The 17,630-nt window shown below is 40.9% G+C and overlaps 1 protein-coding gene and 1 long non-coding RNA gene across 2 annotated transcripts; one reads left to right on the top strand and one right to left on the bottom strand.

The window, feature by feature from the left end:
* The first annotated feature begins 5,722 nt into the window (after window positions 1-5,722).
* Window positions 5,723-6,224, top strand: LOC112191926. Its single transcript, XR_002933238.2, has 3 exons — window positions 5,723-5,800; window positions 5,887-5,985; window positions 6,101-6,224. It is a non-coding gene; the product is annotated as an uncharacterized LOC112191926 (long non-coding RNA).
* A 2,819-nt stretch (window positions 6,225-9,043) lies between these two features.
* Window positions 9,044-10,081, bottom strand: LOC112194615. The gene is made up of 2 exons (XM_024334830.1): window positions 9,841-10,081; window positions 9,044-9,600 (listed from the first exon to the last, which is right to left on the bottom strand). Exons 1-2 carry the CDS (start codon window positions 10,079-10,081, stop codon window positions 9,044-9,046), a joined length of 798 nt encoding a protein of 265 aa, XP_024190598.1.
* Between the last annotated feature and the right edge of the window lie 7,549 nt (window positions 10,082-17,630).

Raw genomic sequence — 17,630 nt, forward strand, 5'->3', positions numbered from 1 at the left:
CTTCACAATTTGAAAGCTAGGTTTAGTATGAGTGATACTTGTTTTTCTGAGTTACTTGCCACTGTTGGGTCTTTGCTTCCGAAAGATAATGTACTACCTCAATCTCTATATGAGGCAAAGAAGACTCTCTCCAATTTGGGTTGCAATATGAGAAAATACATGCATGTCCTAATGACTGCATATTGTTTAGGAAAGAGTTTTCTGATGCAATTACTTGTCCTAAGTGTGGTGTGTCTCGTTGGAATCTAAAGAAGGATAAATCTGTTAAAATGGGACAACCAGCCAAGGTGTTGTGGTATTTTCCTATAATTCCCAGATTTAAACGCTTGTATAAATCTGCTTCAATTGCTGAAATGCTTACTTGGCATGAAGACAAGAGAACTAAGGATGGACACATGCGCCATCCAGCTGATTCTCCTGCTTGGAAGTTGGTTGATTATAAGTGGCCCGAATTCGCTTCTGAATCAAGAAATCTTAGGTTAGCATTGTCAGCTGATGGTATCAATCCACATAGCTCTGAGTAGTAGATATAGTTGCTGGCCCGTAATATTGGTGACTTATAATCTTCCTCCATGGTTATGCATGAAGAGGAAGTTTATGATGTTATCTCTATTAATTTCTGGTCCAAAACAGCCGGGAAATGATATAGATATCTACTTAGAGCCATTGATTGATGATCTACAAACTTTGTGGGATGGGGTTAGTGATGTCTATGATGCACATAGGAAAGAATACTTCACTCTTAGAGCTGTTTTATTGTGGACCATCAATGATTTCCCCGCATATGGAAACTTATCGGGGTGCACCACAAAAGGGTACAAAGCATGTCCAATCTGTGGTGACAACGCTTCTGCTATGCATTTGCCCCATAGTAGAAAAATGTCTTACGGCTGCCACCGTAAGTATTTGCCACGTCATCATCCATATAGGAGGCAAAAGAAGGCATTTAATAATGAGCAAGAATTTGAAGTTGCACCAGTACCACTATCCGGAGAGGAAGTGTTCAATAGACTTCAGCATGTTGACGATGAGTTTGGGAAGGGAAAGAAGAAGAAGAAGAAGAAGAAGAACTCGGCTATAGATGCAGCTGCACCTTCTTGTTGGAAGAAAAAGTCTATTTTTTTTTAACTTAGAGTATTGGAAATCTCTTCATGTTCGCCATGCTCTTGATGTGATGCACATTGAGAAGAATGTTTGCGAAAGTGTGATTGGTACTTTGTTAAACATGCCTTTCAAAACAAAAGACAGTGTTGCTGCCCGCTTAGATATGGTTGAAATGGGTGTAAGAGTTGATTTGGGTCCGAAAATTGGGGAGAAAAGAACATATTTACCTGCTGCCCCATATAGTTTGTCGAGGGCAAAGAAGATAAAAATGTGCAAATCGCTTTTGTTTATGAAGGTCCCTGATGGTCATTCATCAAATATCAAAAATCTGGTTTCCATGGAAGATTTGAAATTGTATGGTTTGAAATCTCATGATTGCCAAATGTTGATGCAACAATTGCTTCCAGTGGCCATCCGTTCGGTGCTTCCCAAACATGTGAGAATTTCTATAATGAGGCTATGCTTCTTCTTTAATGCTTTGTGCACTAAAGTGGTTGATGTGTCAAAGTTGGATAAGCTTCAATCTGATTTGGTGCTGACTTTGTGTGAGCTAGAGAAGATATTTCCTCCCTCATTTTTCGATATTATGGTACATCTCACTGTTCACCTAATTAGAGAAGTTCGATTATGCGGCCCTGTTTTTTATAGGTGGATGTACCCTTTTGAACGATTTATGAAAGTACTAAAGGGGTATGTCCGCAATCGTTTTCATCCGGAGGGTTGCATAGCTGAGATCTACCTTGGAGAAGAATCTGTTTAGTTTTGCTCTGAGTTTTTACAACAATGTAGTTCAGTTGGTGTTCCTAAGGGTCCATCTAAGGTCTCTGGCCCACTTTCGGGTGCAAAGCTGAAGTCAATAGATGAAGAAGTGAGAGACCAGGCACATCTCTATGTGTTGTTCAATAATGCTGAGGTGGATCCATATAGAAAGTAAGTATTTTCAGCAAGTATGATTTCTCTCGCATCTTCTTTGAATATGATCATTATTATCGCATGTCTAATTTTATATCTACTGTAGGACACATAAGAAGATTCTAGAGCAGCAATACGGAGGAAAAAAGAAGAGCAAAAAGTGGCTACAAAGTGAGCACAATCGCACCTTTGCCGATTGGTTTCAATCCAAGGTGTCAGCTAAACTTAAGTGTAGACCAAACAATGTCTCTCATACAGTGAGGTGGCTGGCTGGAAAACCAAGTTTTACAGTTTTTACTTAGGAAGCCTATCGATATAATGGAGCTAAATACTTTACAAAGCAGAGAGACAATGCTAGAGCTGTCCAAAATAGTGGGGTGTCCTTAGTGGCTAAGACGATGCAGTTATCGAGTGCCAAGGATAAAAATCCGGTGGAGAGTGATATGACTTTTTATGGGTTTATTGAAGAGATTTGGGAGCTCGATTATCATGATTTCAAAGCTCCCTTGTTTTTGTGTCAATGGGCAGAGAATGAAAAAGGAATTAAACAAGATGAGTTTGGTTTCACATTAGTCAACTTTAATCGGCAAGGCCACAAAAATGATAAATTTGCTTCTGCTGGTCAAGTGAAACAAGTTTTCTACGTTGAAGATCCCCTTGATGCTGACTGGTCCGTTGTGCTAACGACCCCGAACAGAGATTATCATGATTCTTTCCATGATGATGATCTAGGGGACACCATCATGGAAGTACAACCATTCTGTGTAGAAATTCCATATTGTGAGGAAGATGAGAATGAGGATGATTCCACTTACATAAGAGCGAATGTTGAGGGGTTTTGGGTTCAGCAGTTCACCGCTGCAAGAGAACAATAGAGGTTTCCATTTTGTATGCTATTTGGTGCCTTCTACTTTTTTATTTCTGTTTTATAAGACTTTGAAACAAATTTGTGATTTATGTAACTGCATTAGTTTGTGATACTCTTGTTGCATTAGTTTATGATTTATATAACTGCATTACTTTGTGATTTATACAACTCCATTAAACCTCCACACTTTGTTGCCTTCTGATGGTCTTTTGATGTACATCATGTTGCTGTTGTATCTTGCTGCAATTTACTCTTTTGTTTCCCTTATATAGCATTTTCTTTATCAATTGTGAACATATTGCAGGTAGCAATGGGTTCCAAAAAGGGAATTCGCAAATCTCCAAGAGGCAAAAAATCAAAGAAAAAGAAAGATGAGGAGACTTCTCAACCTGAGATTGATGAAGTGCTTGAAGAAAAAGACGATTCTGTATCAACCAACACTGTCACGAGCACTGAATCAGCTGCTGCTAGAGGGAAGCGAAATGTGGTTGCCATGTACAAGGTCTTGGTCAAGAAAGCTTTGGGAAAAAAGTTTAAAGTGACATACACCGACACAGGCAATCTAAATGGAGTGGACTAAGGTGCCCATCAACATTGTAAGCTGGCCCGACGTGGACGTTGACTTGAAGGATAAACTTTGGCTCGATGTTAAGGTAATGATTTATAGTTTTCATTGTCATTATCATGTTTTGCTCATTTATATTGATGTGCTATTGTCATTGAAATGGTGCTGATGGGCATTTGAATCTATATTAATATTGAAATCAATTTGATACACTAAGCTATAGTCACTGAATGTTTTATCTTTAATGCATAGGATACATTCAAGGTCGCCCCTGAAAGTAAGAAACTGGTATTGACATCTGCTGGCACTAAATGGAGAGCATTCAAGACCATGTTAACAAGAAAATATGTGCTCCCATACTTGGGAAAGAAGAAGAAGTTGAGAAAGCCACCAAGTCAATATGCATTTGTTGGGAGACAACCATGGAGGCAATTTGTGAAAGAGAGGACTACCGAGAAATGGCTGGTAATTATACTCTATGAAGTGAACTCTTATGCAAAATTTGTGATCTACATGTGATTGAGACAATTAATGATATATAAACAAAGTGAAAGAGTTCGGAATTAGTGATGTTCTTTCTCAAGCATTAGAAACTCCTGAACACTCGGGTAGGGTGAGGGGTGTTGGAGGCTTCATCAATCCCTCCACATACTTTAAACTTCCGAAGCTGAAAAGGATTAGAATTACCAAGGCAGACTTACTAGCACGTGATAGAGAGCGTGATAGAGAGTTGGAGGAGACAAAGAAAATGCTGACTGCAAAGCAAGCAAAGGCAGAAGAGCTCTTAAATAAAAGGATTGCTGCATTAGAAGCAATGATAATAGGGAAGACACCCAACACTCCACCTTTGAATGTCCATGTTGTGGGAGACTGTAGAATTTCCCCTATATCGGATAAAGGAAGTATCCATGATAGAACACTAAATACCTCAAATAATCTTGATGAAGCCAAGGTGAAAGAAGAGGTTCAGGACTGCGAGGTTGTTCCTCCCCCTACTGAAATGGTAACTATATATTATTTTAATTCCAGTTCCATGATTTTTACTTTCATGTTATTTCTGAAATATGTTTACATTGGGCACTATTTGCATTTGGTTCTTCGTCTAGGGTGGCACATGTGAGTTAGCAATGGATACCATCAGCAATATAGTTGTTTTTGGTATCGTATTTGAGGATGAGGATGTTAATAGGATGATACATGGAGTTCCGTTGAAGGAGGGGTGTGTTAGGGTGTCAGTGGATGGGGCCATTCAAGCTGCAGCACGACTTCCTTTCCCAGTGGAGGGTGAGATGGGATTGGTTGGCCAAGCTGTTGGAAGTCATGTGGCTTGGCCTGAGGAGCTTGTTATTCGAAGAGTGAATAAGGTAAGGATCTAAATCTGATCTGCATATTGTTGTTTGAAGTGAGTGTGAGTTGTTGAAGAAATTTATTTAGTAGGATCAGCTTCATTTTGCCACTGTAGGATGTGCTAATTAAAGAATAATGATGTGATTTAATTTATATGCTAACAGAAAAAGAAAAGGAAGATGGATTTTGTCAAACAATTGTTTGATCAAGCTGAGCTAAACTCATTTGTACCGAAGCGCTGCAAATTATTGTATAAACATGCCAAAACTATTATGAGCCAAACTAGTGAGTCGATAAGCACGGTGTTGGACGATAAAGTCTTCGGGTTACACAAAGAGCTCTTCATATTGACTGAGAATGTCACTGATCTTTTAGAAATGAAGAAGATTGGCGAAGGAGTGATAGTAGCATACATGGCGTAAGAACCTTCTGACTCAACACCCAAACTTTGATTTTAAATGTCCTAAGTTTCAGCAATTTAATTAGTCTATTTTGACACAGGCACCTACATGAAACTCTTACTGAGAGAGATGAGTTGGACACCTTTGCATTCATTGATCGTGCAGCCATATATAACTGCGAGAGATCGGGATTTGGTCCTTACTTAGTGGATCAGTTGAAAGAGGGAAATGCTGATCGTATATTCTTTATGCCATACAATCCGGGGTAAGTATTCTTTTTATACTTTTAGTGGTCAGCTGCAGTCTGCTTGGTTAGTTGCATCATGTGGGCTATGAAATAATGTAGGGAACATTGGATTTTGACAATCATTTGGGAGGATGAAGTCTACATCTTAGACCCTTTGCCAAAACCGGTTCATTACACGGCATGGGAAACTGCAGTGATGAAGTAAGCAATGTTATGCTTCTTCATTTTAATTTATTTTTCACCAAGTAACATTTCTGCTGAAACTTGACACACTTGGTGGTGCATGCAGTGCGGTTAAAAGTTACAATGCTGAAAAGGGGAGGGCTAACAAAGTGCCTAAATTAAGACTACTCCCGGTAAGCATTGTATATGTGGTTGATTGAGTTATAATATTTGATTTAGAGTGATAAAGTCTTTCGAATTTAATAATGTGAATAAATAGGGCGTACCTAAACAACCGGGCGGAATTGAGTGTGGCTACTATGTTATGCGGTACATGAAGGATATTATTAATGATGACACACTTTCCTTTTCGACCAAGGTATACGTATTAGGAATTAACAGAAAATTTGGTTTAAATATTAGCGCATTTCATTATGACTTACATTGATATATGTTTGTTGTGTGTGTGTGTGTATATATATATATATTTGTAGTGGGCGGTAAAGACTCGGAAAGGATATACCCAACAACAACTTGACGAGGTGCGCATGGAGGTGGCCGACTACTTGCAGACCTTGTTGTAGATTCTGACTAGGATGAGGATTTTGAGTAAGGCTAGATAGCTCTTGGTTCACTTTTTTTGTAGTAGATGAAGTGAATGCAGCACTTATGAACAAAATTGCTATATATAGGCATTGTCAGGCTAGCCTTGTAGTAGGTTAATTGGGGTTTTGTTTTGCCTATTTTGTGAACTATCAATGATGATGATTTTGGACAAAATACCCCAATATATATTGAAATCACTTTGGTCAACTGTGGATATTGCAATATTGTATAGCAGCAGCTACATATTTTGTGGACATCAATCCTCTTATTTCAAACTGATGTCTATGTATAAAGTTTAAATCAGTTATAGCTATAAGAACTGATGTCCAGTAAGAGAGATACATCAGTTCCAAAATCAAAATCGATGTCCCATTAACCACAGGAAATCGAATTATTATGTTGGAATCGATGTGCCATAAGCTACTGCACATCGTCTTTTAGACAAAGATCGATTTCCAATATAAGTATTGCCATCGATGAGGACAAGCAAACCGATGTTATGAAAATATATGAACATCGTTTTTTTTAGTGATTCGATATATTACATAGCATTAGACATCGTTCTTTTACTAGAATCGATGTAGTATAAGATGATTAACATCGATTTTTCCCTAGAATCTGATGTTAATGTAAGTAAATAAATCGGTTCATATAATATTCAACTGTGTATATTGAATTAGGAATGGTAGGATATGAGCCAAATTACACGTCTAAATCATGAACAACAAGAAACGTTCATGGTAACTGATGTGTGAAACAATATCAGTCATCGTTTTTAAGTAAATAACGATGTTAAAATGTATAGTTGGGCTGTAGGATCTATATTTCTATAAGGATTAAAGACAAAAATATGAGGGTTTAACAATATATAAACATACAAATTTGTCAGAATTTAAACATATTTACATCGATTTATAATGAAGAACCGATGTATATAATTATACCAGACATCGGCTAAAAACCGATGTCTGCATTTTCCGGATCTTTCTCATCACCCACTAAGACATCGGTCAGAATTCTTTTTCTCATCGGTTTTTGGCCGATGTCTGAGGCCATAATTCTAGTAGTGGAGGAGGAGAACATTAGCTCGACTACCACCCACGTGAGGAGGAGAAAGCTACCTCAACAGCCACTCACAAACACAAAGTAAGTGAGAAGGAGACCTAATCACATGACCTGCGTATGGTGAGGAAGAAGATCGTCGAAAACCATTAAATCTGTATAGTTTCCCCCACATTTCTCACAAGATAGAAACCATGTATGCAAAGACGTGACCCCGCACGCCAAGATCATCTCAAGTTCAAAATAAATAGGATATAAATAAATATAAAGTTTTACTTCATTGAAATCTCAATATAATCTCAATTCGCCGAATATAAATATAATATAAATAGTATAAATTCTGAATCCGCATAAATCAAAGTAATATTAGAAAGCAATCATAAATTCGGAAACGTAATACAATAAACAATTTATCATTCGCAAGCAATAAATGATTGCATGCATCAATCCTTGAAAATAAAAGTCCACTCACAGTATGCGGTCAATCCTGACGTCGCTCGTGATCTTCCTCATATGGAGACTCCTCTCGTCCTGTACGAATAGCATTCATAAATATATATATTTCACAGGACGGAATTTTAACTTTACGATACTTAGAAATAGAAATTCAAAACATCCCCCTTCCAACAAATTCAACTCCTCAACTCTCCACAATATCCATCCTTAATACTCCAACATTAATCTTTCATCGATGTAATATCTAAAGTGAATTTGAAAGAAATTCGGCGATCGAACTCACGAAAATCGATAATTAATCATTTAAACTTAATTCGTAATTCCTCCGATTTCCACCAAACTTCATGTATCAAATTCTACAATCATTATAGGATTTATGGAACTAAAATTACAATTAAAACGCAGCTCTACGCGCCACCTATAGTGGCAGCGCGTGGGGTCCACGCGCCGGGGACCACTACCTCCGATGACCACCAAATTCCGGCAATAGCATCAACACAACAGACCCAACAATTTTCCCAACAGCAACACATTCCAATTTTACCTTGAAGTAGTCGAATCAAGCCGGTGAAGAAAAGCCCCGAAACCTCAAGAACCCTAGAAATGCAAAATCATTAATTCGACCTCTACAATGCAAATTGGAATGAACTACTTTAGGGGAAATGATCTCCATCAAAAACCGAACATTCGACGTTAACTTTGTGGCCAGAGGTGGCCGGAATTGCCGGAAATCGGCTAAATCCCAAAACTGCAACCGGGGCGAACCTTGCTTCGATCTGGACTTTCACAGCCAAAACTCCAAAATCCCAGGTCACTAGGGTAAAGAGCGGGATGAGGCGCTCCTGTGGTGGCCGGCTGCACGCCGGTTGGTGGCCGGAAAGTGGGGAATCGAAGGGATGAAGAAAAACCCGAAGGGAAGGGAGAAGAGTCGGGGGAGAGGAGAGAGAGAAAGGGATGGGTTTCCGGTTTTGGAAACCTACCCGGTAACTTTCCATATTTATCTAAATTTTTACCATGAATAGTAACTTCCGTATTTCACTCATAACTTTTGCATACGAACTCCGATTTTTACGTACCACATATGCACGCGCTCGGTTTAACGTCCTCTACAACTTTCATGAAGGAAATTTTCTCCAATTGTTAACCCATAAAAAGTCAATTTTTAGCCACTCCCCTAAATGTTAAAATTATAACCGTGAATGGTAAACATGCAGAAATTCGTGTAACTCAGTAAAAAGGGTACATCAGATGTGGGGTGTAACAATTCACCCCCCCCTTAAAAAAGAATTTCGCCCTCGAAATTTACATACCTGTCAGAACAAATGGGGGTACTGTCGTCTCATCAGGTCTTCCGGTTCCCAAGTAGCTTCTTCTACCAAATGATTACTCCACAAAACTTTAACTAAAGGTATCGTCTTGTTTCTAAGGACCTGCTCTCTCTTGTTGAGTTTCTGGATCGGTTTCTCCTCATAAGTAAGATCCTCCTTCAAACGAATGGGCTGCTCTTCTAAGACATGAGAGGGATCAGCAATATACTTGCGGAGCAGGGACATGTGGAAGACATCATGAATCTTTGATAACCTCGGAGGTAGAATTAATTTGTATGCAACTGGGCCAACTCGTTCTTTAATCATAAAAGGTCCAATGAATCGAGGACTGAGCTTCCCCCGCTTTCCAAATCTTACAACGCCCTTCCAAGGGGACAATTTCAAGAACACCCAATCACCCTTTTGAAATTCCAAGTTTTTCCTGCGGTTATCCGCATAACTCTTTTGCCTACTTTGAGCTGCCCTGAGTTTCTCCTTGATCAACTTAACCTTTTCGGTGGTAATCCGCACAATCTCTGGACCTATGAGCTTTCTTTCTCCCACTTCATTCCAACATAAGGGAGTACGTCACTGTCTTCCATAGAGAGCTTCGTAAGGAGCCATGTCAATACTGGAATGATAACTATTATTGTAAGCGAACTCAATCAATGCCAGATGGCTATCCCAACTTCCTTTGAATTGCATAACACAGGATCTCAACATGTCTTCCAAAGTTTGGATAGTTCTCTCGGATTGCCCATCAGTCTGTGGATGAAATGTCGTGCTAAAACTTAATCCAGTACCTAAAGCCTCATGCAGACTCTTCCAAAATTTTGAGGTGAAATGAGGATCCCTATCAGAGACAATGGACACGAGTGGTCCATGAAGTTTCACGATTTCATTAACATAAAGTTCCGCCAGCTTGTTCATCCCGTAAGTCTTGTTAACAGGTAAGAAATGGGCAGACTTGGTGAGTCGATCCACAATCACCCAAATACTATCATGACCATCGCGAGTTCGTGGAAGACCTGAAACAAAATCCATGGTGATGTGCTCCCACTTCCACTCCGGAATAGGCAACGGCTGAAGCAATCCCGAAGGTTTCTATCTTTCTGCTTTTACATGTTGGCACACCAAGCACCTACTGACATACGCTGCAATTTCCCTTTTCATATTTCGCCACCAATAATATGGTTTTAAAGTTCGGTACATTTTTGTCCCGCCGGGATGCATAGCGTAAGCAGAACTATGAGCCTTATCCAAAATTTCTCGTTTAATATCAAGAAGATTAGGTACACATATTCTATTCTCAAACATTAAGGCTCCATCTCTTCTGAGAATAAAGTCCGTTCTAGTGCCATTACTCACTACTTCTTTTAATTGTCTTAGATATTCATCTTCATCTTGTGCCTCCCGCACTTTATCAATGAGATTCGGCCTCACATGGAAACTAGCTAACAATGCTCCAGACCCTTCCTCGATCGTCAAATTAACTCCCGTAGATCGCAATTCATAAAGTAAAGGGACTCGAACTGCCTTCAAATGGGCTAAAGAGCTAGAGGGCTTTCGGCTAAGTGCATCAGCTACCACATTGGCCCTTCCTGGATGGTACTCAATAGTGCAATCATAATCCTTAATCAACTCTAACCACCTCCTTTGTCTCAAATTTAAGTCCCTTTGGTTAAGTAGATACTGGAGACTTTTGTGATCCGTGAAAATCTGGCATCGTGCTCCATAAAGATAGTGTCTCCATAACTTAAGTGCCAAAACTACAGCAGCAAGCTCAAGGTCACGAGTCGGGTAGTTCATTTCGTGAGGTTTCAACTGCCTAGATGCGTAAGCAATCACATTTCCATGCTGCATCAACACACAACCTAAACCTTGTCTTGAGGCATCACTGTAAATCACATACTCCCCGCTATCATCAGGCAATGCCAGAACTGGGGCACGAGTTAAACGTCTTTTGAGTTCTTGGAAACTTTGTTCACACTCCTCCGACCAAACAAATTTAGCACCCTTCCTGGTCAATTTAGTGAGGGGGACTGCAAGTCTAGAGAAATCCTGCACGAACCGCCGATAATAACCTGCTAAACCCAAGAAACTACGAATTTCCGTCACTGTGGTGGGTCTTCCCCAATTCAAAACCGCTTCCACCTTTTGAGGATCCACACTAACACCTTCAGCTGACATCACATGACCCAAGAATCCTATGCTGTTAAGCTAGAATTCACACTTACTCAACTTAGCATATAGTCTAGCCTCCCTCAAAGTCCGAAGTACTAGCTTCAAATGCTTAATATGAAGCTCATCACTCTTGGAGTAAACCAGAATGTCATCAATGAATACAATCACAAAACGGTCCAAGTATGGGCGGAATACTCGATTCATGAGATCCATAAAGGCTGCAGGAGCATTGGTTAATCCAAAAGGCATCACCACAAATTCGTAGTGACCATAGCGTGATCGGAATGCGGTCTTGGGTACATCGGACTCTCTTATCCTTAACTGGTGATAACCTGTCCTCAAATCAATCTTAGAAAAGACTTTGGCACCCCACAATTGATCAAATAAATCATCAATCCGTGGTAATGGATACTTATTCTTCACTGTGACCTTATTCAATTTTCTATAATCAATACACAACCTCAAAGTGCCATCCTTCTTCTTAACGAAAAGCACCGGAGCACCCCAAGGGGACACACTTGGCCGAATGAAACCTTTATCCAACAACTCCTGTAACTGGGTCTTCAACTCTTTTAACTCAACTGGGGCCATTCTATAAGGTGCAGTACCAGGGAGCAATTCAATGGTAAAGTCTATTTCTCTTTCTGGAGGTAAACCAGGTAGTTCATCAGGAAACACATCCGGAAACTTCCTGACCATCGGAATATCGTCAATGTTCCACACCTCCCTCTTTGTATCCACAATGTGTGCTAAATAAGCCTGACAACCTTTATTCAAAAGCTTTTCAGCTGTAATGGCCGAAATCAGGCAAGAGGAGAGAATGTTCCTCTCACCACGGAAAGTGATTTCCGGTTTTACTGGACTTCGAAACACTACTTCTTTACGGAAGCAATCAACCAATGCACCATGTGTCTCCAGAAAGTCCATCCCCAGAATTACATCAAACTCAACAAGATCTAGAGGAATTAGGTTGGCCTCCAGGCAAAAACCATCAACCATTACACCACAACCATTAAAAACCCACTCTATCTTAAGTACTCCTCCCGCAGGTAAAGAAACATACCACTCACCAATAAGGAGTGATGATGGCACATTTGCAAAACATGCGAATCTACTTGACATAAAAGAGTGCGTCGCACCAAGATGAATTAAGGTTAAAGCAGGTTGATTAAAGATAAACAACGTACCAACGATGACTTTCGGTGAATCACGGCCCTCCTGCTGGGTCATGGCGTGCAGTCTAGCATGTGTCACAGGACGACCTCGCTGAGCCCTGCCCTGCTGAGAACTAGCTCAGCCTACCGAGCTGGTGCGGGCGCTGCTAGTAGAACCACCAGCAGAGGACTGACCAACAGTCTGAGTGGGGGTAGATCTAGCTCCCTGAGTCGCAAGGGAACAGTCCTTCCTGAAGTGATCCTGCTGACCACAAATAAAACATCCCGCTGTCTGATACTGCCCAAACTGGGCTGGTTGGCTAGCAGAAGCCCCACTCAAACCACCATGATAACTCTTGGACCTCTCAAACTGCCCAAACTGTCGTCCACTAGACTGACCCCGAGAGAATCTCCTGTCATGTACCCTGAATCTAGTACGGGACCTCGAACTGGAACCACTGCTCTTTCCACTACCAATTGAAGAACCAGAACCAGAACCAGATGTGGAAGTAGCCCTCTTCGACGGACCCTGGCTAGGACCACCAGGATCCCTAGGGTGAAATCCAGCAGGTGAGTCCGACTCAATGTCCATGGCATAAGATACTGCCTCAGCAAAGCTCCGGTACGGTGTGCCTAACATCTTATCCTTAAACTTTCCTCCAAGTCCCAAGACAAATCTACGAATCTTACTTTGCTCAGTGCGAACCAAATCCGGCACATGGTGGGCCAAGGAGAGAAACTCCTGCTCAAACTCCAACACTGACTGCTCATCTCTCTTCACCAAGCTCAAAAACTGGTCTTGCATCCGATTAAGGTGGGCATCACTAAAATACTGTCCATAGAAATGGGTCTTGAACATATCCCATGTCATGGGGCCAGCATTTGCAGGGTCATTGGCAACATCAATCCACCAATGCCAGGCGGTATCCTCAAGAAACTGTACTGCCAAATTCACTTTCCTGTCCTCTGGAAGATCCATCTGGGAGAAAACTCTCTCCATCCTATCAATCCACCGCTGAGCCTCTACAGGTGAGGCGGCAGAAGCAAAAATCTGAGCCCCATGCCTCCTAGTACGCTCCACAGTATAGTCAGTACGTGACCCGGGGAGTGCTGCGGCAATCTGCCGAAAGAATTGTCCAAAAGTATCCGCAAACCCCCTAGGTATCGGCTCATCTTCCCCAACCGGAGTTCTCTCACGTGCTCGGCGATTTCGAGCCATAGTACCTGAAGAAAAAGTATTTAAGAAGTTCAAGGATCAGTACAACAAGGTATCTACTTTACATGCATAATAACACACTAGTACCGAAGAGCACACGATGGGGATCCGCCGCGGTCGGGCCATCACTCGAGAGGTACTAGGCGTCATTTGGCATATAAAGTAGCAAGGGAGTAAGGAAGTCTACAGAATCTAGAAACCTAGTGCTCTGATACCAACTGACAAGACCCACCCCGAATTCCACCTTGGAATCCGAAGTGGCCCTGCGGGACCCACCTTTAAAGGAGGTTTACCATAAATTTCGACATAACCTCCCTTAAAAATGGATAACCCAAAATCCTGCGGAAAACCAAAATTCACTTCTAATAATCCAACCACAACTCCTGGAGCCACCCTGCTCCCATAATTCAACCAATCCCATCTGAAAGTTAATAATATCATACATAATCTCCAAAAGGTAAAAGTTACTACAATCACCAAAGTTAGGTCATAGACCTCAAATATAATTCATACAAGTCTGGGTCACATATCCCATAGTAATCAGAGCATTCTAGGAATATAAAAGGACAAGGAGTGCAGTAGGTTAAACAGGTAACCTACAGAATGTGATGGCGGAAGCAGGTGCGGTCACTATGGCTCACACTCGTACACTGAGCAGCAATACTACAATCTGGGCATTTGAACCCGAAGGGCCCAAGGAAAAGTATATAAAAACGTTAGCGTGAGTGGAAAAAAATAAATAATTGAAAGGAAAAAGGAGTTTATACTTTTCCACATTTATATCAATAAAACTCCCGATGCATGCAATAATTAAGAAAACCACGAGAAGCTCTACTCAAGAAAAACCGACTAGCCCCGCTAGTCAAGAACAACAACAAAAGGATATGGGGAAAAGAGTTCACCATACGGGAATGGAGCCCCTCAGGCTCTACCTAGCCTAAACTGCCACTCACACATATATTGTGGGAGGAGGAGAACTAATAACCTCAACTACCACTCACACATAGATTGTGCGAGGAGGAGAACATTAGCTTGACTACCACCCATGTGAGGAGGAGAAAGCTACCTCAACTGCCACTCACAAACACAAAGTAAGTGAGGAGGAGACCTAATCACATGACCCGCGTATGGTGAGGAAGAAGATCGTCGAAAACCATTAAATCTGTATAGTTTCCCCCACATTTCTCACAAGATAGAAACCATGTATGCAAAGACATGACCCCGCACGCCAAGATCATCTCAAGTTCAAAATAAATAGGATATAAATAAATATAAAGTTTTACTTCATTGAAATCTCAATATAATCTCAATTCGCCGAATATAAATAGTATAAATTCTGAATCCGCATAAATCAAAGTAATATTAGAAATCAATCATAAATTCGGAAACGTAATACGATAAACAATTTATCATTCGTAAGCAATAAATGATTGCATGCATCAATCCTTGAAAATAAAAGTCCACTCACAGTATGCGGTCAATCCTGACGTCGCTCGTGATTTTCCTCGTATGGAGACTCCTCTCGTCCTGTACGAATAGCATTCATAAATATATATATTTCACAGGACGGAATTTTAACTTTACGATACTTAGAAATGGAAATTCAAAACATCCCCCTTCCAACAAATTCAACTCCTCAACTCTCCACAATATCCATCCTTAATACTCCAACATTAATCTTTCATCGATGTAATATCTAAAGTGAATTCGAAAGAAATTCGGCGATCGAACTCACGAAAATCGATAATTAATCATTTAAACTCAATTCGTAATTCCTCCGATTTCCACCAAACTTCATGTATCAAATTCTACAATCATTATAGGATTTATGGAACTAAAATTACAATTAAAACGCAGCTCTACGCGCCACCACGCGCCACCTATAGTGGCAGCGCGTGGGGTCCACGCGCCGGGGACCACTACCTCCGATGACCACCAAATTCCGGCAATAGCATCAACACAACAGACCCAACAATTTTCCCAACAGCAACACATTCCAATTTTACCTTGAAGTAGTCGAATCAATCCGGTGAAGAAAAGCCCCGAAACCTCAAGAACCCTAGAAATGCAAAATCATTAATTCGACCTCTACAATGCAAATTGGAATGAACTACTTTAGGGGAAATGATCTCCATCAAAAACCGAACATTCGACGTTAACTTTGTGGCCGGAGGTGGCCGGAATTGCCGGAAATCGGCTAAATCCCAAAACTGCAACCGGGGCGAACCTTGCTTCGATCTGGACTTTCACAGCCAAAACTCCAAAATCCCAGGTCACTAGGGTAAAGAGCGGGATGAGGCGCTCCTGTGGTGGCCGGCTGCACGCCGGTTGGTGGCCGGAAAGTGGGGAATCGAAGGGAGGAAGAAAAACCCGAAGGGAAGGGAGAAGAGTCGGGGGAGAGGAGAGAGAGAAAGGGATGGGTTTCCGGTTTTGGAAACCTACCCGGTAACTTTCCATATTTATCTAAATTTTTATCATGAATAGTAACTTCCGTATTTCACTCATAACTTTTGCATACGAACTCCGATTTTTACGTACCACATATGCACACGCTCGGTTTAACGTCCTCTACAACTTTTATGAAGGAAATGTTCTCCAATTGTTAACCCATAAAAAGTCAATTTTTAGCCACTCCCCTAAACGTTAAAATTATAACTGTGAACGGTAAACATGCAGAAATTCGTGTAACTCAGTAAAAAGGGTACATCAGATGTGGGGTGTAACACAACAACATCGACTTGGATGGCTGTATGGAATTGTACATCACCACAATCCTTAATAGAAACTACCTAATCCCCCACCCGCTTCTACGCCAACACCTTGGTAAGTTGATTCCACTTCATTGAGTGTAGGTATTAGTTGGCTAGAGCGTTTGGTGATTCCATAGAGCTTTCCTGTTTTGACCTTTTTTGCTTACATTATAAACTCATGATCTTGCTATATTATACATGGGTGAGAGTATGTGGAATGGACGTTTTCATAATTTTGTTCCAACACTATATTGTGATGCAGTCTCACTAAACAGGTGCCACCACCAGTTACGATGACAAGCAGTTTTGTGAGCAACAAAATAAATGTTTCAAGAAAGAGAATAGATAGGGCTTCCTTGGACATGCTTCAGTTTCATTGGTATGAATTATTTAATTAATGCATGATTCAGTGACAACCGTTCATAAGTGGATTTTCCATGTTTTAAGAAAGCATCCTAATTTCAGTTTAGGACTAATTTTAGTTTATTGACCTGAGGTTTTGGTCCAACATTATGTTAGACTCTGTGGTTTCAAATTAATCAATAATATCCCTAAACTTTCTAATTTCATTAGCCGTGTCCAATTTCACTTGGTCGGTTCAAATCAGACGTTAACTCCGACGATATGGCTCACTTGAAGGGCTAAAATGGTCATTTCAATTCCAATCTCTCTCTCTCTCTCTCTCTCTCTCTCTCTCTCTCTCTCTCTCTCTCTCTCTCTCTCTCTCTCTCTCTCTCTCTCTCTCTCTCTCTCTCTCCCCCCCCTCTTGGTCGGTTCAAATTAGACGTTAACTCCGACGATAGGGCTCACTTGAAGGGCTAAAATGGTCATTTCAATTCCAATCTCTCCCCCCCCCCTCTCTCTCTCTCTCTCTCTCTCTCTCTCTCCCTCTCTCTCTCCCCCTCTCTCCCTTTCTCCCCGTCTTTCTCCTTCCCACCTCATACTGCCCTCTGGGTTGTACCAATCACGCCATGGATATTAGCACCAATACATATAACAACTAGTTAAATCAAGTGGATTTTGTTGAAAGTTTGATTTTCTGAACTGGTTTTCTGAGTTTGATATAGAGAAGATAAGAGAGAGCATGGAGAACACAATCTTGTTCAGTCTGATTCGTTGTTTCTACTACAGGAGTTGAGTTCTCTATAGCTTCACTTTCCGCCACCATCTCTCCCTTACCCTGGCAAACTGCTCTGATGCTGTCTTTTTGTCCTTCCCTGCCTCAAGTCCTTCAATGGAGAAATAATCACTTCGTTTGGGGACCTCACGTCTCTCATAAATGTCTATCT

This window comes from Rosa chinensis, chromosome 3 (genome assembly GCF_002994745.2).
Source record: "Rosa chinensis cultivar Old Blush chromosome 3, RchiOBHm-V2, whole genome shotgun sequence".
NCBI classification, from domain to species: domain Eukaryota; kingdom Viridiplantae; phylum Streptophyta; class Magnoliopsida; order Rosales; family Rosaceae; genus Rosa; species Rosa chinensis.